This window comes from Chamaea fasciata, unplaced genomic scaffold (assembly GCF_029207755.1).
Source record: "Chamaea fasciata isolate MVZ Bird 193981 ecotype frontalis unplaced genomic scaffold, bChaFas1.0.hap1 SCAF_1, whole genome shotgun sequence".
Classification (NCBI taxonomy): domain Eukaryota; kingdom Metazoa; phylum Chordata; class Aves; order Passeriformes; family Sylviidae; genus Chamaea; species Chamaea fasciata.
Window position 1 is genome coordinate 119,889,231 of NW_027094086.1, and position 24,950 is coordinate 119,914,180.

Genomic DNA, 24,950 nt, shown 5'->3' on the forward strand with positions numbered 1-24,950 from the left:
GTTTTGCAGAGGTTTTTTCAGCCTTTTTTATTTTTTTCCTTCATTCTACACCTGTGTTTGTGAGCACTATGAATCATTTTATGAAGCCTTTTTCACTTTAGGTGTATAAAGTCTGAAGTTATATTTACAATTGTCTTTTATGTATAGGTAGCTGCCCTTATAGAACTTGTGCTGGTGGGCATGAGAGGGGATTTCAGATTTGAAATTAACATTCCTTGAAAGACCAGCATAGTTGTTCACAAACTTGCACTGCCACTTTCTTTCCAAGTTTTTTGTTTCTATGCTCCTGGTATACTGGTATATATTTTTCTGGAAAATGTGGCTTTCTGGTTTAAACAATCCTATCTGATGTTGAACACAAAGGAGGGCACAGAGTCATGGTTCATCTTTGGTCAGTATCTTCACTGTTGAAATAAGCTTATTTTAAAATGCATCTTTCCAGTGTGTTCACATTATTAATTGAGTTGCTTTCCACTTTAAAACTTAATTAAATACTCATGATGAACATAAAAGGAGGGACATGTTTCACCCACTGTTTGGTCTCTTGTGTTGCAACTCACTTTAGTGTTAACAGGAGTTACTTCACGCACATAACGGTGAGAGCTCAAAGTGGTAAAGGTCAGTGTGAAAAGTCATGATGTGTTTCAGTGATGTTCTGAAGAAATAAAAGTCCTGATTAATATATTTTAAACAAAATCAATAAGCCAAGTGATGAAAGATTTGAGAGGTGGGGTATACCAAAATAGTATTTTTTTTTTCTCATGTGGACTTACGTTGTTTACGACACAGAGTTGGGAACTGTGTTCAGTACAGTAAGAAGTGACCAAGGAGAGATTCTGATTCTGATCTATCACAAATTAATTTTGTGCTAACCTGTGTTACTGTTTATAATTGTCTAATGCTGTATTGGTGAATAATGAGGTGAAAAATAGGAAGGGCCAAAATTTGGAGGTGCAACATTTCAAACTGATTATGCCTTCCTGTTGAAATGATTATTTCTGTGCATTTTTAAATAACCAAATCTGTTATTTCTGAATGATTGTGAGCTTTCATAAGGGTACCAGTTGTTGCTTTTGGGGTGAGGACAGAAGATTTTGGGCCCTGGCAGCCAGAACGCCCCCTAGTGCTACACAGCAAGTTGTAGTTTGTAATCACCAGTTTATGGAAAACTAAATGGTGGGTAACTGGCATAGCAGCTTTGAATTGAAGGTCGTGAATACTTAGCCTTATGACAGTATTGCCACTCAAACAAGATTGCACAGAACACAGGCTGAAATGCAGAAAGAGAAAACAAGCTCTTCTTGCTCATACAGAGAATATTAGAATTCAAATCTAAGTATTTGCCAAAATAGAGACGAACACAAGTTGAATACCACTATTCTTTTATAGTGTGATGCTTTCTATCTCCTGATACTTGATATTTTAGCAGGATTTTTTTTGGTAATAAAATGAACCAATCATGGTTAAATTGTAAACTATAAATAATGGTGTAGAGTGCTAATGACATGCAAATGTAACTGGTGTATGTTGGAATAACCAGCAAGCCTGCAGTTCAAGGATCATATAACAAAACTAGGATGACAGCCTTGATCCAGCCAGTTCAGTGATATTTATGTTATCAGAATTAGAAGATAGCTTTCCAGTGATGTAAATTATTAGTACATATACATTCTGTCTGGTTAGTGTATACATAATGTAACCGGTCATCTTAGTGGTATTGCTTACATTCTTTTTGCATTAACTCATCACACTCCATTCTCATGGAATTAAAAACAGGAAATAGTTTGCAGAGCAACAGAAGCACCCAGTGTATTTAACTGTGTGTGAGCGCTGTGTTTCAATAGATGCACTCTGTATTGTAAATGTATGACAAAGCATTTATTACTGTGTTATTGCCGTATTACAGAGCAAAGAGTGCTAAATAATCAATCAGTTAATGGTCTGTATGGCAGCTTGAACACAGCACATCCATTGTGCTTATGCTGTTAGAAGGATGAGTTTATGACTGTAGTGTAGTTGCACGTTTAGCCAGGGCTTAATGTCCTAAATTGGAGCTGACACAAATATTTTTGAAATGCAGCTTCAGCAACAGTTTCCAAGTTCTCCAATATTTCAGAAGGAAGAATCAAGGATTATCTCATAGGTTCTCAGAGAAGCTATTTAATTTTGTTGGAACAGGAGAAAGGGGGAGTGTATCACAAAATACTTTAGCTTCCTTTCACTGATCATTATTAATTATATTCTAGCAGTTTTATCAGTTTCAAGTTGGAATACATAGATGGCTTGCTAGAAATATACTGGTAGAGGAAAAATAGCTGCTTTAAGTTGCAGCTTTGAAAAATGCTTTGAAAACTTGCAGCTACATGTCTCTCAGTGATGCAACTTGCCAGTGAAGGGCTTGCACATTAAACTTATTTTTCACTTGCTTTCATGGCAGGAAGGAGCTGTTTCTGAAAAGAGGAATAAGAAATGTGTGCTAATAAATTGCTTTGTACTATCTGGGGGTTTAAAGAGTAACTTTTGTTGTCGTCAATCTTGATTGTTTTATAATTAGATGCTGTTTTCTTTGCAGATAGCAAAAATATAGATTATGCCAATTTCTATCAAGGTGTGTGGGACTGCACAGGAGATGAAAGTGATGAGTTGACATTTAAACGTGGTGACGTTATCTACATTGTCAGCAAGGTATGAGACACTACTGGGGCTACATGGTTATAAAAAGAGAGCCATGGCACAAGGGCACATTCCCACAGTTCTGTGGGGGGAAATTGGCACTCCCTTTCAGATCCTTTGTCTGCAATCAGATACTCACTGCAATTAATTATTTTGTCAAATGAACTCTAATCACAAAACATAGCCATGTAACAGGAATTAACTTTAAAGCATGTTTATTTACTTGTTAAATCTTGGCTACCATTTGTTAACTGACTTAACAGGAGACAATGTACTTTCTGCTTGTAGAAGTTAACCTTGTAGAATTTTAAGTTATCTTGTATGTTATGTTTTTTGTTTCCTGTTTTATATTCCTGACTCTGCTGATTCTGACTTTTTTTGGGATCTTGCTACGGAAGATGGTTTGTTTTTTTTGAACTATTCTTTCATCTTTGTATGTATATTGTTATTGTTCTGAGAGCTCAGGTTCCAAATTTGTTTGCTCTGACAGATTTGGGCATTTTTTATTACATTTCTGTTTGCAAAGCAAATGAGAAATGTAATTTCTCTCATCTGAATTGGCACTAAATAGTAAAGGCATGAAGTTTTATTCTGTGTTAATGTTGGTTAATTTTCAGATTTTTCCTTGACCTCCTCAACAAAAACAAAACCTCTGTTAAAATGTGTATCTCATGGTCCATTGAAGTCTGCTTCTGAACAATTAATCAGAGGAAGTTTCTGTTTTCCCCACGTATTAAAAAAAAAAAAAGCTGAGCTTCTGAAGTTCTCATTGAAAAAAACTTTTAAAAATACGTGTCTATCTAATTGCCGCTCAGTGTAATTAAAACAAAAAATATTGTAGGTCACTGAAATACCTAAGTAGGTGCATGAAGGCTAAAGGCATCTGTTTGTCCTAGTTTCAAATCAAGTTTTGTCACAATTGCTTTAAATCTTCTGTGATACCTTTAACTACATTTCTGGATAATAAATGTAACAGCTTCTGTTTTAAATAAATTTAAGATTTATAGATAGAAGGATAGTCCTATATAAAAATACAGAAGATATATTACTAATATTAATTTGACCATATATGTCTTTTGAGGTATTTCATTGTCACTTACACTAATAACTGAATTGCATTACTAAAGGCTGAAGAAAGCTTGTGGATTGGGCAAACTTTCAAGCAGTTATTCAGCACTGAAGAATTGTACTAATTTAAAATAACCACCTCCTCCCCCTCTCGCTCCCCCCAAAAAGCCCATGAGCGAATGGATTCCACTGTATGAGTTTGGCCTCTTTGTGGGTTGTGCTCTTTGGGTACATTATGGGGACCATAAAATCTTAATCTTCAGCTTGTAGGTGAAAAAAATTGTTTGCTACTCCTTCCCCAAAAGAGTGAGAAATTTAATTTAAAAAATGGAGCAAAATAGAAAAACAGTAGCTTAAGCTGTCCTCTGTATATCAACTATCATGTTGCCGTGCCGTGATTAATCCATAATCGGTCCTTGAAGCAGGCTTGCTGCTGCTCCAGATATATAGAGCCTCTCTCTATGGGAATGATTTCTGCTCCAAAATACAGCCCAGGAAATTCAGCCCTGTTTCGCTTAAAGATTGTTACAGCTTTTTCAGAAAAATGAGTGTTGGCTGCTACTGTCAGCTTGGAATTTAGGGTCCTTGGAGGGGAAAGTGCCAGAGAATTATCTGTCTTAAGCCTCCACGTGATTCAGTTTCAAGGTCTAATCATTTATGAGCTCTTTGTCCGGTAAGTGAAAATATAACCAAAGGAAAAGTGAGCCTAACCATCCTGAAGTGGGTCAAGACTTTTCTTCTAAAATATTTCCTAATCCACTACATTAATACTTGGATTTTGTGGCAGTCGGCAGGAATCCTAGGCAATTTTTTTATTTTTTCACACCATCTAGTGGTTGGAAATGAGAGATGCAGGTACTGACAGGGGGGCGATGTGTATGCATCCAAAATGGTGTCATAAATTCAGCTTCAGCTGAACCTAGCTGTGGCTTTATTGCCTTTCTATCATATGTCAGCCAGGAACATTACTCTTGAAAATCACATTTTGCTGATAAGGAAGTAAGTACGGGTATAGCCATGTTATAGTACGAAGGGTGAAGCATTAACAAAATATTGAGCATATTTGTGCAACATGTAATAGTTCTTTGTTTTACAGTGAAATATAAATGGTATAGCCTGCTCAGATGAACGTGATAAGATAGATATTCATCTCTCCCAGCAACAGTTATGCCAAAGCATTATATTTTTACCAGCTTTTCTCATACCTGTTTAGACATTAGGGGGAAAGCAACTATTTGTTTCCAAGAAATGAGATCATTAGTATAGGAGAAGTAATTATGAACCAGTTTAGCAAATTTGGGCATTTATAGAATTTAAATAAGGCAAGAGGAGCAATACGTTACATATAAGTTTCTAGGTAAATGTCTTTTAGACAAATGAGCATGGTTTCAGTTTGGCAGTGTTTACTTCCTGAAATAGCTAAGTATTACGCAAAGACAAATCCTCAGAATTTGCTTTTACACGAGCATCAAAACTCAGTGTTATTGCAAAGAGCATGAGCTCACACTCTGTCAAGAGAGATACCTATGACCGAGTAATGCAGTTACTGTAGAAAAAGCATGTTTTTCTTGTTTTAAAGGTGTATTCAAAAACTATTTAAGCTATTTTCTAAATATTTATGTCAGTCGTGGCTTTTGTGTGGCAGCAGGCCTGTGGATTTTTACAAAAAAAAAAAAACAAACCCAAAAGCCTCACAACTTTTTTCTAGGTTTTTCTACCAAGTTTCCCGCAAAAGTTGAGTTTTTGATCTGAGCAGAATTAACAGAGCTATCACAATACTACTGGTTAACTTTATTTAAAAATGCAGTTAACATTTCAGATTAATTGATCAATGTATCTGTACAGATATACTATTACTATTATTTTAATTTATAATATTCTTGAATATTCAAGTGGCGTTTATCACTTATGCTATGAATAAAGTGAACTTTCAGAAAACTATATACCCTTATTCCATTTTGTAATAAAAAAATATAGCTGAACTGATAAAGAGACTTGTTAATAACATTTATTAGTTAATATTGACTGTTAGAAATGCAATACTTTGTAGTCCTGTTTTCTAAAAGGATGATTGCTCTTAACTCCTGCTCATTTATGGGCTTGCCTTTGCTTTCAAGCCCACGTGATAAATGGGAAAACAGACCATAGTATAGCAATCATTTTTATAAATCTTCCATAGCTCTACTCAAGAAATCAATTTCCAGAAACAAAGATAACTGTGAATGGAGGTAGTTCTATTTTTTTCCCCCAAGTTTTGTATGGACAATTTATGCAAGTGCAACACTTGCAGTACTTGTTCGTTTGCTTTAGGTGTTTTGTGTTACGAAGTTCCATAGTTTCATCAGCCAAATGCAAGTAATAGTGAAAATTTACCTCAATATGTTAGTGGGCACCTGCTTAGTGGAACTACTGACATTTCTTAACATTAAACTAATTTAATATATTTCTTATTTATATTTGTATTAAAATAGAAAATACTTTAAAACCAGAAAGTATATCTTAAACTGAAATTCTCCTTTATCGTTATTATTTCATTGCATACCTATGCTGCTCACTCTGGTATTTATGATTCATAGAAACCTCATCTGTGACAATCTTTTGCTCCAGAATTTTTCATGAAAGTAGAGTGTTAACTTGGTGCTTAGATTACCCTATATTCAGTGGCTGTAGGTTTCATATGTGGCAGATTTTTGTTCTTTCAATACAATAAATGTTAAAATGCTCACATCTCAACCTGTGTTTTTTGCCTAGTAAAAAGACAAAGAATCTCCACAGCTCAGGTTACTGCTTATAAAATAAAGGTGCAACTTAACCATGCAGCTGTTTCAGAATCACTGTGAACGTTTTGTTCACTATCTGTATAATCTCAATAAAATGTATTTATTCAGTTTTTTTTTTTTCAAAATATATGAAAGACATACTAAAATCCTGAGTGTTTTTCAGGTTTTCTGGGTGATCATACTGAGATCTGTACTTTCTATTCCATGGCCATACTGTCTGTGGCTCTTCTAGCAAATAGGAGTACCAATAGGAGCAAATTTGCAGAGTGAAACACTTAGTGCTTTGAGCCCTGGTGTCCATACCATGCTTTTTCCAGGCTGTTTGATGTCCAAGGAGGTCTAGCCTGGTTTTGTGGAATAAGAATACATTAATGGTTGGAGCATGTTCAAGGGCACCTTCCATTTTAGCTTCATCTGAAATAAATGTAGTGCGTGTTCTGAGGCTGATGGCTCTGCAAAGGGAGCCAGTGGGAGGAAGGTGGGGGAGCTTTAGGAGATTCAGTTCAGTGGAATGCTCCTGATCAAAACTAAAATGCACTACTCAGTTGTACATCACGCGTTTCCTGGCTTGTTTAGTTTTAATCTTTACAGGTGGGGGTGGGAGAACAATAAGTTCATGTCTGAAAACAATAGTGAAGGCCTTTAAACAGAAGGTTGGTTAGAACTAATGCAAAGTGACTCTAGCTCTGTTGGTTTGCACACTGATAATATGTAAGCCTTTACCTATCAGATTAGAAGAAAAGTTGGCCACGTGTCATCTAATGGAAAATAAAATGGCCTTTGTGTTGTTCCGGGATGTTTTCTGGGGGCAGTTTTGGTTCAGAACTCCATCTGCTTACTGTGATATATATTGGAAATCTTTAATTGCTGTATATTTTCACCCATGTCATTGTGGGAAGTAAAACCTAATAATGCAACCCTGCAATAAATCTGGTGCTTATATTTTTAAAGATGACCATTTTATTGCTGTCTTAAAACAACTCTACTACCTGTGAAAAAGTCTCATTCAGTTATTTAAGACATTTGTCATTCTCTGCTTTTGGAGAAAATGTGGTTCTGTGCCAAAACTGCTCCCTGGTTGATAGTGTATCATTCAACAATTACACCAAAGGAAGTTCTAAAACTTTTTAGCTAGTATGAATCTCCTGGATGAATTTGAGATGTTCTAAAATATTATCTTGCCAAAATTGCACCCTAGGATGTTCTCTGCAAAAAATTTATCCCTGCTTCTGACACATATTTAGCTTGATAGTAGAAGTTACTTATTATAATCTCAAACAAGGCTATAGATATATTTCACTTTTCAGTTTTAAAGTTTGCAGGGATTCAGCCCATAAGTTAGTATTCCTTACAATGCCACTAGAAGAAGGAAGGAGAAAAACCTTGAATTCACATATTTCAGTTGTGTTTTGTTTTAAATACAACTCCATATTTTTCTTCAAGGCATTGAAACACAATGATAATTTTCAGCAACTCTTTTTTAAAACCAAACAAATAAAAAAACCCCACACCAGAAACAGGAAAAAACATACCATATGTATTCAACAATGGAGACTAATTGCACAAGAACTAGATGTTCTCAACTTCTGCTGAAGTCAGTAGAAGTTTATATGGTGCAAAGCATCTGGAGAATCTCATATAGGCATAGGAACTCTTCTAAAGGTAGCAACTGCTTTGGAAGTCCTCAAGTATAAAATTTTTCTCTAAATTTTTCTCTTTTTGTATCTCAAAATACCAAAATTTTCTTCTGTAGAGGACTAAAATCTTGGATATAAATAATATCTGTGGAAAACAGGGAGTATATTGCTAACTATTGCATTTTCCCCAAGTACAAAAGGTTTTATGATCAGTGTCTCATGAGTCATGGGTACCTAAACATCAATGCACTGAAATGAGTGGGATGGGGACAAGGAGAAGTATTTGCTCACAGTGTGTTCAGTTGAGAGCATTTAAGCAGCCTGATGGGATTTTTACCCCCCACTATCTAGCATGCTGTACAGAGTGTGTTTTGCCAGCATGTTAAATGTTGAATCATAACCTGTTCTTCCTGCCCTGTGAAATTACTTCACTTTGGTTAATAAATTTCTGCTGGGGGAAAAAAATAATCCACTCTATGACAGTGGAAATGTAGAAGTAGCTTAGAAAGCATTTGGTCATTTGTTAAGGTGGTTGTTTCATATTATTTGGCATAATATATTCCATTGCCCTGGTGCTTGTCTTCTGGGGGAGGGGTTGTGGTGGCCCCCTCCTCCCCCTGGTGCTGCTAACATTGCCTGGTATGGCAAATGTGCTCCCTGTCACATGGCAGAGCGTGGCCGCACACTTGTGCATTCTCCTCATTGCAGGGCGGCTGGATCTGGCCCTGCCCCCCTCTCCTATCCCTCTATTTGCCTTGGAGCAATTCATTTTGTACTTATTGAATTTCTTTGGAGAGTTATTTTCATACAGCGAGCATCACAGCACCTCTGGATCTTGATAGCGTTTCTACATAAGGAGAAAGAAGCTTTGTGTTAGTAATTACCTAACATTGTCAGGAGCTGACTGCAGGCCTCTTTCTAGTGATAACAGAATAACCACATAATGTAGCTTTATAGCACATGATTAATAGAAAATAATTACACATCCTACAAAGGGATGCAATATTTCTTATAAATTGACTACAATGGTTTCCTGTAGATTAAAGGACTCTTCATTATTTTATCAGTCCTTCTGAAGTATAGTCGCTTGCCTATGTTAGCAGTGATATTAAGAGCTGAATGCAGTGAGGGATACCAGATGGTAAACCCAGTGGTACCTGAGATCAGAAGCTGATGCTTGCAGAAGCACAGTGTTTCCCAACTTTTTAATTCATATAAAACTCCTAACTGTATTCGTATCCTTCTATATAGTAATCCTTATTTTCCACAAATACGGACTGCAGGCTTCTATTTTACGCATCTTAAGCAGCAGTAATAGACATATGGATATCACAACAGCAGTGTATTAATGAAATTATATTGCTGCAAAGGAGTTTATAATTGATAACATTTATAGTAATGATACATCAGTTTGGATTTTTATGTGTGACTTCAAGAAAGGGCTAGGGGGGCTGCTTATCTGCCTCACTAGTTAAGCACTCTTTCATGTTATTGAGGATAGGAAGGAGGGGTTAGGAGTTTAAAGAGAAATGTCTGTACTTTAATCAGCTTAAAAGGGAGTGCTATCAAATTATTCTAAAACCAGAGATTAAGGTTTTATATTCTTGGTAGCCAGGTATCTGCATTATATTTTTGTTCAGACTTCTATAGACTGCAGATAGTTTAATTGGGATTCATGTTGCTCTTGAGACCCATGCAAAGAATAGTAATGTAAAGTAAAAGCTTCTGTGTTGCAGTATTGTCTGTATGGTATAATGGTTGCAGTGAATCCTTAAATTAGTTTACTAGCCTGTTACATCAACATTCATTTCATCTTCTCACTTAGCTTCATGCCAGAGCAGTAAGTGGTGTATAAGTAAGTAGCAAAACCCAGAAAGTTTTCAAAACAGCAGCATGCTTTTAATTTTAATTTGAACTATCTGAATTGTTTCTTTAAAAACAATTGTTTCTAAGTCCACGTAGTGTTGCTAAGTAGAACATTTTCAATGGATAATGTAATCCACAGGCTTTTTCTGTGCCATTTGTCATATGCAGTTTAATGACTGCTTAACTGAGCCACTTCCCTCATTTCATGTATTGTTTGTTTTTTTGGCTGATGTCTAGCAAAACTTGCTTAATCACTCTTGTCAGTCGCTGTGCGAATTCCATGTAGCAGCTTAAAATCTTTTGTTGCTTTCTCTGGGAGAGATTTATTGCTGAGATTCCAGTAGTATACGTGAGTGCTGCTCCTTTCAGCAATTTCCCACTTCAGTCTTGAAATCTAGTTTGTATATTTAAACAGTGTATTGTGAGATAAAGCATAGATTTTTAAACAGGCTGATCTGGAAGATTATAAACCTCAGTGTTTCGCCTTTAAGGATTTGGGGTGTAATGTGAAGCCCCATGGGAAAGGTTATTGCCTTCTGTGGAGAGCAGTGTGCACTGAAGATCAGATTCAGATACCTCTAGACATTCAAGACCAAACCCATCCCCAGCAGTCTGCTTTGCAGTGGAAGGGGGAAGAAAGTAGAATTATTTTTGCAGCTTTCTTGTTTGCATGTTCACATAATAAATAAAGGTTTTCCTGCTGTATTTTTTAAAAGTGGATTTCCTTTAAATCACACTTACTGCAGTATTTCATGCATAGTAGAATAGAATCTTTTACATCACCAATTCACTGTTAAGAGAAGGAAGAAAATGTTTAATTGAAGACTAATTTTCAGCCTTCCACAATTAGAAAATATAAAACTGTGTGTTTGCCTGCAAGCAAGTATTAAAAGGAAAGAAAAAAAAAAAGGCAAAAGGCAAAGAAAAAACCCCACATGAAAGCAGGCCATCGTAGTTAAGCGGAGAGAGCTGAGTACACTAAGCACCTCATAGGACCCCAGAGAACTCTTGACCAGGCAAAATATGCCAGCAGCAAATCATTATAGCTCGGGCTCTAATGAAACTCCATTAACCCTTAAGCTCCACTTGGCTATTTATAACCAAAAAACTTTACCTACAGTTCAAAATAGTAGCTTCATCTCAGTAGCACCACTAATTCAAAATCCTAGAGCCTTTTGCTCTTCTCATCAGAGGAGCAGTGTAGCAAGAAACAGATGTTGCTTATCAGAGATATCTGTGTATTTTGTACATTTGTTCCAAAGTAATTTCTGTCTTACTAATAATTTAGTTTTGAGTACGGTCTCTGTTTTAGTAATGCTTCATCTGTAACTCAATATATGTGTGTGTGCAATTCCAGCTGTTACAATTTATTGAACCATTGTTAGGATTGATCTTAAAATACCTCATAGGAAAAAAGTAAATTATATACCACAATATACAATAATTACATATCAGTATTACATTATTTTATTTTTACAATAATTATATACCACAATACCGCAATACTCTTACTTGTTACTGCTTTTGGAAGACATTATTTCTTTAAACTGTTATAATTCATTTTGTTTCATATTTAACTGACTAAGCCTAAACATATTTGAAACAGGAGTACATTAGTCATCTGTCAGGAATATGAGATCTGCTGTAGAATTTTCTGCAAGCCTAAAGCAATAGTAGACTTTGTCCATATAAAGACAATACGTATTAGATATATAGTGTTCCCTTCACATTTGAGTGAAATAACTTTTAAAATAAGTTGATGGTAAGTTTCTTAAGAGTTTAGCTTGTGATACTAAAAGAATCCCTGTTGATTGTTATATGTCAACATTGTGCTATTAGATTTTAGTTACAAAGACAAGGTTTTTGTATTTTTGATGAACACAGGATAAGGAGGTAGGCTGTTTTTAGTAGGTGTTAGAAAAGTGTGGCTGTAATTAAAATTTTTCTTGAGTATGTCTGGCCTTTTTAAAATTTAGCTTCTGCCTTTGCCTAACTGCATGTGAACGCCTGTAACAAAAAGATAAAATGTTTTAATTTTCAGTTGAAATGATTATAACTGTATATAAGAGAAAGCATCCATAAGGAGTTGCATACAAAACTCTATTGCATTTATATCAGACTAAAGGTTAATACTGCGTATTGTTTTCAATTAGGAGTACGATAGATTTGGCTGGTGGGTAGGAGAAATGAAGGGAACCATTGGCTTGGTGCCTAAAGCCTACATAATGGAGATGTATGATATTTGAGAGGCCTGGGTAAGTACATTTTAATCCAATCTTCTGTAATGGCTTATATGTTCCCTTGTTCTCTGTTTCATAAGTATGTCTTTCCTGGAACCTTTGTAGGAGTCCTGTTAACATAAAGATTATGGCAAAATATATTGAAGGTTCAATTAAAGTACTTTTTCTTCTGGGATTCTATATGAAATATTAAACCACAAGGTACAAAAGATGATATATTTAATAACTGTGTTCCTTTTCCAGATTTAAAAAAAAAATTGATGTTGTTTCTATTTAGTTTTGTTACTTTAGTAATATGTGTATGTATCTATCTGTGCAGAAAACTGTGGAAGGGGATGGATATTTGGACTGGGTTTGATATGCATGTTTGAGGGTTTTTTGGTTAATGATGAACTTTCAATTTCCCTCTCCCTAATCAGGAGAAATGTGCACTTGAAATGAAGAGTGGTGTGCAGCTGCAGTTTGCAGACCCAGCTTCTGGAAGAAGATTCTGCTGTACATGTTCTGCGGTTTCAGCGAACATAGTCAGATCATTGCCTTGTGTATAGTAAACATTATAAACTGTAATCGATCACAACTTTACAGAAATATTCTCCTTAGCCACTTTTCATAGAATTGTAATAAATGGTAATTAACATATGGGACACAAGCAGCCATATAGTGCCTGTTGCTCTTTTTTTAACGTTAGCAGCACTCTGTACAGCCGTAGGTTTGTGTTCTCTCAGGGAATTTTGCTATCTTTTCCTGTTCTGCAGATTCAGAAAAATTAAGCAGAACGTTGAGGGTAAACTATCACTCAATTCATATGGGCATTAACCTTTTGATGCTCACTGTACATCTTGTGCAGTTTCATCAGAAAGTTGAAGGAAATTTATGTGTAGTATTTCGAGTCTTCAGGGTGTTCTGTTTCCAAATGTTTTAAGTTATGCTTTAGCCAGTGAATTATTTTTTCTCAAATATTTAGTATTGTATTATTAAATACTATTTTGTTGACACGCAGTGAAGACTTGATTCTTTTGCTGGTGTAATAAATGGGCCTGTGTGGTAATTCTGCCCTGGTACCATTCTGACTTGAACACGGTAATTGTATGAAAATTTGTGAAAATAATATATTAAGAGAAATTTTTGCTAAGTCAACTTAAGCTAAATTGCAGGTAAAAATATTTTTGTCCCTGGTAATGTGAAATATTTTATCTGCACCTTATAGATACTTTTGCAGAGTTATGTCTGGATACCTTGCTGGTTTGTGGAATTCTGACACAGGTTTTGCAACACAGATCTTCATCTTCACCCTGTGTGGATTAGTATCAACTCCCTGCATTCTTGTGTCAAAGCCAGAACTTTGTGGCTAATCAAAAACATTGATTGAAACATAAAAAAGTACACTCAAACACAACCACTTGTGGACAAGTGGTTGGGCAAGTCAGAGTTAATACTTTGCGTACTCCTCTTTTGGAGATGTGCTTTACCATTAGCACGCAAGATCAACTTTTTTGGGTCCTCCCAGACAGTTGATTTGTGAGACCTTTTAATCTGCCGACGAGGCGAGTCAGGCCAGCCTGTGAGCTGCTGAGCCTGTGCAGGTCCCTTGTAGTTGCCTTGTGCTGTTTATGCTTCAGGCGGACCCTGGGAACGCTGTGGGTTAAAAGGAAACGTTAGTCTGAACTCGGAATTTGGATCCTTTCAGTAAACTAAGATGTTGTGCTCTGTGTTAGCTAATGGATGGTACTTGCGGGTACACTGAATTCTAACAGGCGTCAAACGGGACGGAGTTTTGTTGTAATTTTTTAAAGAGATAGTCATTGGAATTGATTCTGTGCCTTATCAGCGAAGCATTAAAATGATAGATTATAGTCTTCAGATCTTTTACTACTTTAATTTGTCAAGCGTACTGGTGGATTGTGTACAGAATGTGAAGCGTTAATAGCGGGGCTGGAAACGCTCCTTCTCCCTTGTTAACATGGCAGCGCCATAAATCTGCCCACCGAAATGGCTTTTTATTAATTACAGAATTCCGAATCCCACCACCACCACCACCACCACCACCACCATGTACTTTTTCGGGAATAAACCCTCCCCCTCCTCCTGAGGCGGGCTGCCTTCGCTCGGCGCTGGCTGCGGGCGCGGCCCGGCGCGGGGGGCCCGGCGCGGGCCTTGCGCTGCGCGGCCGCGGCGCTGGGTGGCAGCAGATTTTCGTGGGACGGGCGGAGGCGGGGGCGGAGGCGTATCCCGGTCCCGTCCCTGTCCCCTTCCCCCTCCATTGCTGTCCCGCGCCTTTTCTGCCGTTTTTCCAGGAGAGGGAGTCCTTACCCAAGCGATGAGGGGCAGAGCTGCCCGGCGCGGCCTCGCTCCTGGGTGGCGACAGCCGGAGACATCAAGTGGCTTTTGTCTGTAGTTCTCTTCTAGGGCTTCCCCCTTCTTAGTACTTATTGCTAGGAGATTGTAAATAAAGTGCCTTAAATTCGAAACGTGAAAGATGTCCCGAAACTCACTGGTAGTGTCTCAGAATAAACCAGCGATGAGCCACAGATGAATGGTTTACTGTAAATCTGTGCGAATACCATAACCTTTTTTGGATAAGAAAATCTCAATACAACTTAAATGAAACTCGGGTAGAAGACGTTAATAGCCTAATTTTCTTTGTTCACTTAGATTGTGCTTGCCTTTCTGTGAACGGTGAGAGAGCAGATTTTTAAAAGGTGATTGTAACTCTCACATTGTACAGCGTTTTACTTGATTATTTGCTGTGTTCTGGGTTTGTATGGTACTGCCATTAGATCTTATAATAATGTTCTACTCTGCAAATTTTTAAGGTTCAAATAAAGTTTAATTGTTTGCAAACTGTTATGATGCTAATAATTCAACAGCCTGCTGTGTTACTAATGAAATTACTTTGTTATGATTAATTTGGAAAATAGTGTGTTGATTGTAGTAATTAAGCACAACAAGGTGAAGTAAATGATTCTAATGCCATCTGGCCTCCAGACTGAATGAAGAAATGAAATGGGGCTGTCATTTGAATTTATTCAGAGAAGTAAGGGTAATACAAATGCTTTTTATAGCAGAGGCACCCGGATATAATCACGCCACTCTGTAGTATCTTTTCATGTGCTTCTGTATACGGATAACTGGTTCACATATTTTTGCAGCATCTTGTTAGGATATACCTCTTTGTGCATACTGCCACTAATTACGTGTCCTGATGGCAGTGCATGCACTGATTCTTCTATCAGAAAGATGTATGGATAAGATTTAGAGAAGTGATATGGCTCAGCTTACCTTTTGCTCCCCTATAAAGGATAAAAACTTCCTGTGACTGAAATTAGGCTGAAAGTGAATACTGATTAAGATCCCATTCTAAATTCAAAGCTAAATGCATAAACTTATTTCTTTTTTTTCGGCTCTGCAGTCTGAGTATGACACAGTAATAGAAGGAACATAAAGAATAACCCTTTAGAGCCTGATCCAAAGACTGTTGAAACTGAGAAGCTATTGAATTCGCTTGCTTTTGCATCAAGATCTCAAACAGTAACTCAAAAATGGGTAATACTGTTTCAGAGTGCTTTTTTGCTGGATACTCTTTGTCCTCTTTCTGAAAGAGATGCAATTATTTCCATAAGCTGAACCAAACAAAAGAACAGCACTGATTTCTCTAAGCCAAATGATAGAAATCCATTTTTCTATCTCAGGTAAAGCAAAATGAAGTTGTGGGTGTAAATTAGAATCATGGCTTGGTAAAGTTCAGTGAGATCTATAGGGAAGCTGTAAAATATTAAAATGTCGTGAAAGTACCCAGGTAGATGACAGTGGTGTGCTCTTCAGTTGCATGAGCCATTTTGAAGTTTCTCTCATCTCTCACTCAAGTTGATGAAAAATTTATTAGTACGTAACAGTGGGAATAAGCATATGCGTGGAAACCTTATGAACAACTTTACATATCACAAAGTACTGATAAACTCTGTAAGACCTTCAGTTACCAGGGTTTCTCTGAAGCTGATATTTCTCAGACGGGAGTCCGCTTAATTCCATCTTTATTTAGGAAATCTGACACTAAGCTCAGCAAAGAGTGCTCTGCCAAATCTGCATCTGTCTTAGAGTTCATTTCCTGCCCAACATCCATTGTCTTACTGTGAGGGACCAGCAACAACCAACTTCACATTATGAACTTAAAATTGTGCATTCAAGCTGGGTGTAAGTACAGGATTTGGCACTTCTGGGATGCAATTGTGACTTGACTTATCTTTCCATCCTATAGGAAGAAATAAAGGGGGCTTAGATGGTGGCGGGGTATGCCGGTGAAAGGGATGCAGATTTTCTTATACAACTGTGTTGTGCTAAGGAGTATATATGTTTATTTTCCCTTTAATTGTAAAGCAGATCAGGCAGTGATAACCCATGAATTGTTACATCATAGCCTTTTACAGATTTGTTTAGAAACAATTCTGTTTCTGCTGTCTGGAATTGTCGTTACTTCAAACTATCACGCAGAGAAATTCATAGAAATTCAGTTGCTGGGTTCAAAGCAAAGTAGATGAAAAACCTATGCACCTGAAAGCTATGGTAACAAAAGTCAAATTTAAAACCGAAACTGTCAGCTTCTTCCCGGCTTTTTGGGAGGACAAGTCTTTTAATTAACAGGAAAAGCTTAAAAATCCAAGGTGTCATCTTGTAACAGTGTGTCGGAGAATAAAGTACAACAGTGCAGGCAGTCTGAGAAGAAGAGCTGCTGGTAGATGAAGAGGCAGATAGTTTCAAATGCCACTGAAAACCAATCTATCTCTATTAATTTTCTGCTCTAACAAACTGATATGTTGGAGCTTTTATCCTAAAGTATCCTCACTGTCTCACAACCCATAGAGCAAACTTCCTTTCACCCTCTATTGTAAAGCAAGTGCTACTCCATAAAGAGATTTGTTGGCTAATGAGCATTTTACAGCAAGACTTTAAAGTTTATGCTTTGAGATGAAAAAAAAATCCACGTTCAGTTACAGTGGGAGGATTTATGTTGGCAGAAGAGAATTACCAATTTGACCACTTCCAATCTGCTGTAATTGCTTCCATATTTGTAAATAGTGCTGTGGGATTTTTAATGGCCACGGCATTAAGGACTTTCGTTTTACACCTCATGCTACAAGACAAGTATCTAGCACCTCAGAACTGACCCCTGTGCAGAACTACCTGGGGTAAAGGAAAAAAAGTTTGCACCAGGATCATTATCAGTCTTTGAAAAGCCAGCATGGATGTGTGCCTTGGCAGCCTCTCCCACCTAAGAACTGACATGGCCCAATACTGCTTTTTAATAGTCAAATCGAATAGGGTCAGCATGAGAAGAGCAGAGCGTAGACAGCCTGACAGGTGTGGGCGACTCAGTTTGTTCATTGGCAGTCTTCAGCCTCTCAGACTTATTTCAGTGTGGAAAGGAAAAGATGAGATCTGTAAAGTCACATTGCATTAGGAAAGCGTCTTCCTTTTCTTTTCTGTTGCTCTCTTTTGAGTGGACTGCCATTCTTTCCTTATATTTAAATTAAAAGCAGTCAGGCATGAATGCACATGTGTATGTAGGAAGGAGTGGATTTTATTAATATCGTCAGTTACAATCTTGTTTCAATGCTGGTTTCTCCTTTCTGGTGTTTACGTTGACATGCTTATAATGGCCACACTACCTTTACCACAGAAAAAAGGTATTTCTAGCTTTGAAAAAAAATATTTACAGTTGTTGAAAGGCTCTATTCTATTAGCTTCTCTTTAGTCATTTCCTATCATTTTAGTTCGTTCTGTCAGCAGTATTTTATCAAAGTCTCTGTGTCTTTTGTGACAGTAATTTTTGCTTGCTTGTAAAGTACTCTAGACTAATGTTATGAAACTTCTTTTCTTCTGATTTTCAAGCTGATTTTGGTCTTAGTTTTAGGGTATTAGACTTCAATGAAAGGGGAAGGAGTGAATAATCTGTACATCTAGAATTCTGTTACTTGACTTAAAAACAGGCAACCCACATTAGCAATTGTGAGAACTGTTTTGGAAGGTCTCTAAACTAACCAGCTTCCTTTCCATTCGTTAGTTTCTGATTCTGAGACTGCACAGTTATGCTTAACCACTTCTAGACTGAGACTACCTATTCAGCTATTTGCTGTCCTCTGATAGCCACCCAAGGTCACCTAGTGCTCATTATCGACTTGTGACCAGAGTTGCCTCCCTCTAATGTATTTGGTACTGCTTGAAAGAGAGAGCTTGGGAAACAAAGAATCTTCTCTCCTGAGCTTTGTAAATTTTCAGGTGAGTGAAAGCTCGAAATGCAGAGGCATCATCCAGAATAACCTCTCTCACTAAGCCATGTTTATGGTTTGTATTTCTGTGAATACTCTGTCTTCACTCCTGCATTCAGTTACTTAAAAAAATTGTGAAGAGGAAAACATGTACCATGAAATGTCTTCCTAAAACATCAGATTTTGACAGAATTGGGTCAAATTAATGTTTCAGGTGCAGATTACGTGCATGCTACTTGAGAGTGTGAACCTGCATCCATGTCAGTGGTGGTCTCTGTCAGGCTTTGGCAAGCAGAGGAGAACAAAGAGCTACATGTCTGGCCCTTAGCTGAAAACTGAGCTTTACTGATCTATGTCCGATATTATCCTAGGACCTTCAGCTGCACTGTTGCTTCTGAGCATCTCTAATAAATTCAATGAGCTAGAAATTTATGCAGGTGTTTGTCCATCAGGTGTGGATCAGGGTTTTGAATTATAGCCTGATCTAACAGAGTGGCATATAAAACCATGATGTGAGACGTTCCCATTTGTGGGTCCTCAGACTAGCTGATCATTCCAAGAAGCATACGTGGACCACAAAGGGATTTCATCATGCCCGTTTCATTAAATGGTAATGATAACGTATTTCAGTGGAATTCTATTTTGCACATTCTGGCTGATGTAAAGGAGGCCTTCATGCAAAATACCCTTGCTTAGATGTCATAACATCTGAAACATGGGGAATATATGTTAGAGTAATTCAGTCTAAAACTAACCAGGGTGGCTCACAGGGATCACGGAACAGAGTACTGAGCAGCTACTGAGGGCACATATATTTCATTTGGTAAACAGTATTTGATTATGAATTAATTGTGATAATGCAGACAATTATTTCAATAACTTTGTCTAGTTAACAGTAACAACAGACATACTGTTTGTTAAATGTATTAACTGAAATTGCAGTAGCTATTCAGACTGCATTCATCATAATACTTGGTAGTGTATGTCCTTCCCTTGTCTGTGGGCTTGTGAGTGTTCTGCTCATCCTGAATGTTGTCATTTTTGCTGGTATTACAGAAAAAAATTTGAAATGCAGGCAGTTGTCAATGGCACAAACATCTTCTGTCTTTTCCACTGTCTGCTTCTTGAAAACAGTCAGTTCTGCATGTATAGCTGGAAACAAGGGAATTTAGTCATGTGACTCTCCCTTTAACTCAGCAAAAGTTATGTAGGTTATTCTTTATTTGAGGGCACAGTAGTAACTCCTCATTCACAAGGGTAAGCATTAGTTACATAGTTCCCTTGGCTTTATTGCAACTGCTCCTGCAACTTCTTACTCCTGAGATACAGGATTTAGAATCAAGTTGTTAAATATTGCAGAAAATTTAATTTTTGTAGTTTAACGTATAGTGCTAACCATCAGTTAACCACCCGGATACGGGATGCCAATTTATCTGTGAAGTGGTTCTTGATGTTCAAAATCACTCTGTGCCCAGCACTTAACAAATACAGCGAGTATTATGAACAGAAAGCGAATGGCTTTGGTGATTTTGATCTCCAGAGAAGATCTCCTTGGCATAAGATACTTCTTGTAACCAGATGGAAGTATTTTACATCCTACTCATTTTGAACTCCCAGTTCACACCCTGATGATCTGTACACTCTGTGCTGAGGTCTGATTGATTATACCAGGATTAATTGGGTTTTACTCTTCTGAAAACGTTGCAGGTATGCCAGATGTGAGAAAAGTTATGTTTGACCCTGTCTGTTTCATTGTCTGCTCCATTTCCCTACCAAATCGGAATTGTGTATGGGCAGGTACTAGTACTGTCTTCAGGAATCTTTATTATAGACAGCTGTCAATGGCAGATGAATGCTTTGGCTGTGCCCCTCCTTTCAGCCAAGCAGTCAGTCTATGATAGTGAGGATTTATCTTGTTATATGAGTATACTGACACGGAATTATAACATCTGTATATGGGCCACTGACAGTCCCTATGTCTCCTAGTATATTCTATTTTCTCTAGGCCAAATTTATTGCTCTCATAATTAAGTCCTATCCTGAGAACTTAATGGAGTTGCAGGTTCTGAAAGTAGCAGGAAATACAGCTCCTTGCCAGGAGCTTGCACAGTGTCTGCTCCGGTCTGCCCAGGGTGTAATTCCGCCTGTACTGAGGGAAGGGTGGGTGGCAGAGGACATGGCTTTAGAAGAAACTCCAATTTGGTAATTTTTATTGTTTGTTCCATCTCACGTTAGGAATGTCTGAGTGGCCTTTTGTTCTCAGTAAGTCTTACACCCCTAGTTGCTAAATGGGATCACGTTAATCATTGATGACACCAAGAAATAACAGGCTTACATTGCTTCCAGGTAGAGGCGGACCAGGCACAAGGTGAAGCCTTCCAGTGGTGAGGGCAGTGAAGCATTGGGGTTGGTTGCCTGGGGAGCTTCTGTGATTTCCATTTCTGGAGGATATGGAGAACCTGCAGGAAATGAACTCACCTGCTAGGAATGACTGAACCATGGCGATTCCTGCCTTGGGGTTGGGGCATGTACTAAATCACCTCCTAAGGTCTGTTCCAGGCCAGTTTTTTGCAATTCTGTAATTCGGTGGTAAGTTGACACTTCTCTGAAATGGCAGAATAAATACAAGCCCAGTCTTACTCTTTGCCTGGTACGCTAAAAATGCTGCTGCTCTGTGGGTTTATGTCCTCCTCATCCTCCTTCAACTTCCATCTCCAAGCAGAAACTAAGTTCACTATTTCTTACCCAGCAAGCGTGTTAGTGCATAACCTCGGTAATTAATTTGGTCCACAATTAGTATGTTTTTAAAAGGGTAAAGAATTCTTTAAAGTATCGTACATCTCGAAGTGTGGCTGGCTGTGACAGATACTAACCAATTTTGAGTATATACAGTGTTCCAGTGATTTTAATTGAAATGGAAAGCATTTATCTCATTTTTTTTAAAGCAAAATAGCTACAATTTCAGATTGTAGCCATTTATTCACCTTAGGTAATTAATTTTCATTAACTAGTTCGGTGTCTTAGGAAATAGAGAAAAAGATTAAAAAAGCTTTCATTTTGTCTGTTGTCTCTTCTGAGAACAGAAAGGGATTTTTCTAGAGTCCACTCAAGTAAATAGAAACATTCTCATCCTTATAATAGGCTTTGGATCAGATCCATATGTAAGGGTATTCTCCCCCCCCAGCCTTTTTTTCCCCCCTATACTCTTGAATTGAATGTATGACATATATTTAATCCTGGCAGTATTCTTTATCTCTATGAGAAGTCCTTTTAATTCTAAGAAAGTGTTCTGTGATGTGGCTACCTGATTTTATTGAAACTCACATGTCAGGAAAAAAAATTATTGCCTTCCCTGTCAAAACTGACAGTAATTACAAGGCCAAATATATTGCTGTGATTGACTTGTAAAACCAAATCTGTAATATTTCAAGTTTGTGAGTTGGCTTGTGCAGCTCACAGGAAATATAACCCAGTATTTTCTTTGCAAACTGACATCTCTTTATCCGTTTCTTTTATCATCTTTGTTTTTATTTGTGAGAGCAGGGAGCATACAGCATTTATACAGAATGGACTGGATGCCATTTAATGAGTCGGCTTCTGGGGAAAAGTAGCTAAACAGTAGCTAAAGGAAAGCCAGGAAGGTTTAAGCAACGGTACCTTTTATGTGCTCCTCTTTATGCATAATCTTTCAGCAATAAATTCTGCATATTGATTTCTTAATTGTAATGGAAACATACTTGGACAGGAGCAACATTATAGCCTATTTGCTGCCTTAATTTTTAAAGACATTTTAAATTTTAAAACGGATACTGCACTAAATGCAGGACAGTGCTCTTAACTTGATGTAGAAGCACTTGCTTGTCAAGGCTGTGTTGCTGAGAGCTCTTTCCATTTCAGCTGCCTTCCTTTCTCTTACCTTTGTAAAACCAGAAGAATCTGTAGTTGAGGCACACTTAGCATGTGTAAAATTCACTCCAGATCATACAAATCACTTTAAACTGGTTAGTGAAGAAGCACCCAAATAGGTTTCTGCAAAAAATTAGAATAAAAGTTTCACTTATTTATTTATTATGAAAAAAAAAAAAACTAAACCAAAAAACAACATGCAATAGTTTCCAGGTTAATAATGAATATTTTTGAGCACTTGTAGTAAAAAGTGATCTTTTTTTGGTTGAAGGGGGAAAGAAAGGACACCTACACATCAAGTAAATGTATAAACCAAATGCTGGCTTTAAGAATCCTTAGAGGACTACTAACAGTAGTGCCTGAAAAACAAAGTGAAAAGAGGAAAATGTATCTTAAACATCATGTAGTCATTTAGCTGGAGTGCAAAAAATAAATACAAGTGTTAAAGCGATATATATTAACAGCCACAAAGAGACGCTGGGAAGTGGCATTCACAATATTGTGTATTGTTTCGAATGTACAATACCAGATTATTTTGGAACAGAAAAGATGAAGTTGCCGTTACAGGAGAAAATATTCTCCATTTTACTTCATAATTTCCAGTCTGCTGGCTGTTTGGATGGTATTGCTGTTGAGGTTTTAATTTTTCTTTTTTCTTTTTTTTTCTTTTGAAATTATTTTATATTTTATTCTAAATCCAAACCAATGAAGCAAAGCCTGGGAAGTAATAATTTCTTTGAATCTTAATACAGTCTGTCTTCTTAATGAGCCTACTGCACTGCCTTGAAAACAGCCCTTTACAAATAAACATGCTGGAAGTGATTTAGCCACAATGTCCAGACTATGTAAACATCTAATTATTACAATAAAATTGTCAATAAATATACATTACTGCTCCCTTTTCAAACGTTAACCAACTTTCTCTTTGCTTGATAAAAAGGTATAAATTGTATTTTTATGTCTCGGCGGGTTTTGTTTTCATTACCCTGCTTGCTGCTCTCCAGACAAAAGAACACAGACTAATGTCTGAGTTATTCCTGGATGGTGAAAACTCCTACAGTTGTTTATTAACGTAAAGTGCAATGTTTCCTTTCACAGCAAAATGAACTCCAAGCTTTCACAATCTGATGTTTAGTCACAGCATCTTCCCCCCCACCAAAAACGAAGCTATAAAATCTCCTATAGCAGTGTCTGTAACTGTGGGATAGGCACACCATTGAAACGCACTTACTAGAGGGAGGAGAGGACATAATGCTGCTTTAAGACTGAGAGAGAAGATAGGAAACCACAGTAATTTCCTCAAAAATATGAAGTGGTGCTTTTCAAATTATAGCATCGTGTTGACCATAAATGTGGCATCAGCTCCCCCCCACCTCCCCCATACGTAGCCCCTTTTCACATTTCTTATATAACTGGAACATTAACATTAGAAAAGCAGAGCGATATTGAATCCTAATGAGGTCTGGCCTATATGCTCCAGCAAGAGAAGAATGAGGATAATTCATTTGTATGCCGCGAAGCATCCACAACTCCATGAGCATCCCCGTGGCTTCGGCTTGTGGTGCTGATCATCTGTTCCTACTTTAGGGGGTTTCATTGCTCTGAGCAGCATCTGAGCTGGGGAAAAAATAGTTAACTGCTTTACTGCTAGCTTTTGTTATATAATGACAATTTAATACGGTGGCTATTTTTTTGTTAACCTGCTTTAAAAAGGTCTTTCAAATGGTTAAATTAATCTTCTGATTAGCTGTGCCTGCCAGGTAAAATATAAGGAGGAAAATGATGTGGAACACAGCAGTGTAAAATGCGTTAGCCAGTCTTGGTAAACATGTCTATTTTAAATAATCAATGTAATGACAGGCGGCCATTTGCTCGGAAAATATTTTTTAAAATACTTTTTATTCTATTTCACTGCCTGTGATCACAACGCTTTTTTTATTCCCCCCCCCCCCCCCCCCGTTTTTTTTTAAACACTGAAGATACTCAGCTGAGCGACATGTTATTTAAAAAAAGAAAACAGAAATGTTTACCAAAATCAAGGTATAAAGGATCCGTGCAAATTGCCATGTAAAATGATCTGCACAAAAAGGCATCGGGGAAGAGAGGGAAGGCTGTGCCAAACAGATGGCACACCCTGCTGTGTTTTTGATTGAAAAAGAAAGGTAACATTTGCAGCCACGTCAAAGAGACAGTGATCAGCTAAACAAATTGGTCTCCGAAGTGCACCATTGCTGGAGCAAACCCTGCTGCAGGGTAGGAGCGAGGTTGTATTTCACAATAATGCCGTGCCTGCATCGCGGCTCTCCGAAGTGAAGGGAGATGTCCCCCTTTCATCTCTCCAAGGCGAGCAAAAGCCTTTGTTGAGATACACTGCAATGTACTCTGCAAAAGCGGCAGAAAAACCCAGACAATGAACGGGGGGGGGGGGGAAGGGTTATCCTCTTTTCTTTTTTCTTTTTCTTTTTTTTCTTTTTTTTTCTCTTGGTCATCTCCAAATCATATTCAGGGACAGCCCAG

General features: G+C 37.5%; 1 protein-coding gene across 2 annotated transcripts in view; it reads left to right on the top strand.

The window, feature by feature from the left end:
- Window positions 1-15,108, top strand: part of SKAP2 (src kinase associated phosphoprotein 2) — a 121,717-nt gene extending 106,609 nt beyond the window's left edge. For both annotated transcript variants that reach the window (XM_066195407.1, XM_066195413.1), the window contains 3 exons: window positions 2,573-2,685; window positions 12,178-12,279; window positions 12,684-15,108. In XM_066195407.1, coding sequence (XP_066051504.1) covers window positions 2,573-2,685; window positions 12,178-12,270 — 206 coding nt within the window. In that variant the 3' untranslated portion in view covers window positions 12,271-12,279; window positions 12,684-15,108. The remainder of the gene's footprint in view (window positions 1-2,572; window positions 2,686-12,177; window positions 12,280-12,683) is intronic.
- Window positions 15,109-24,950: the final 9,842 nt, after the last annotated feature.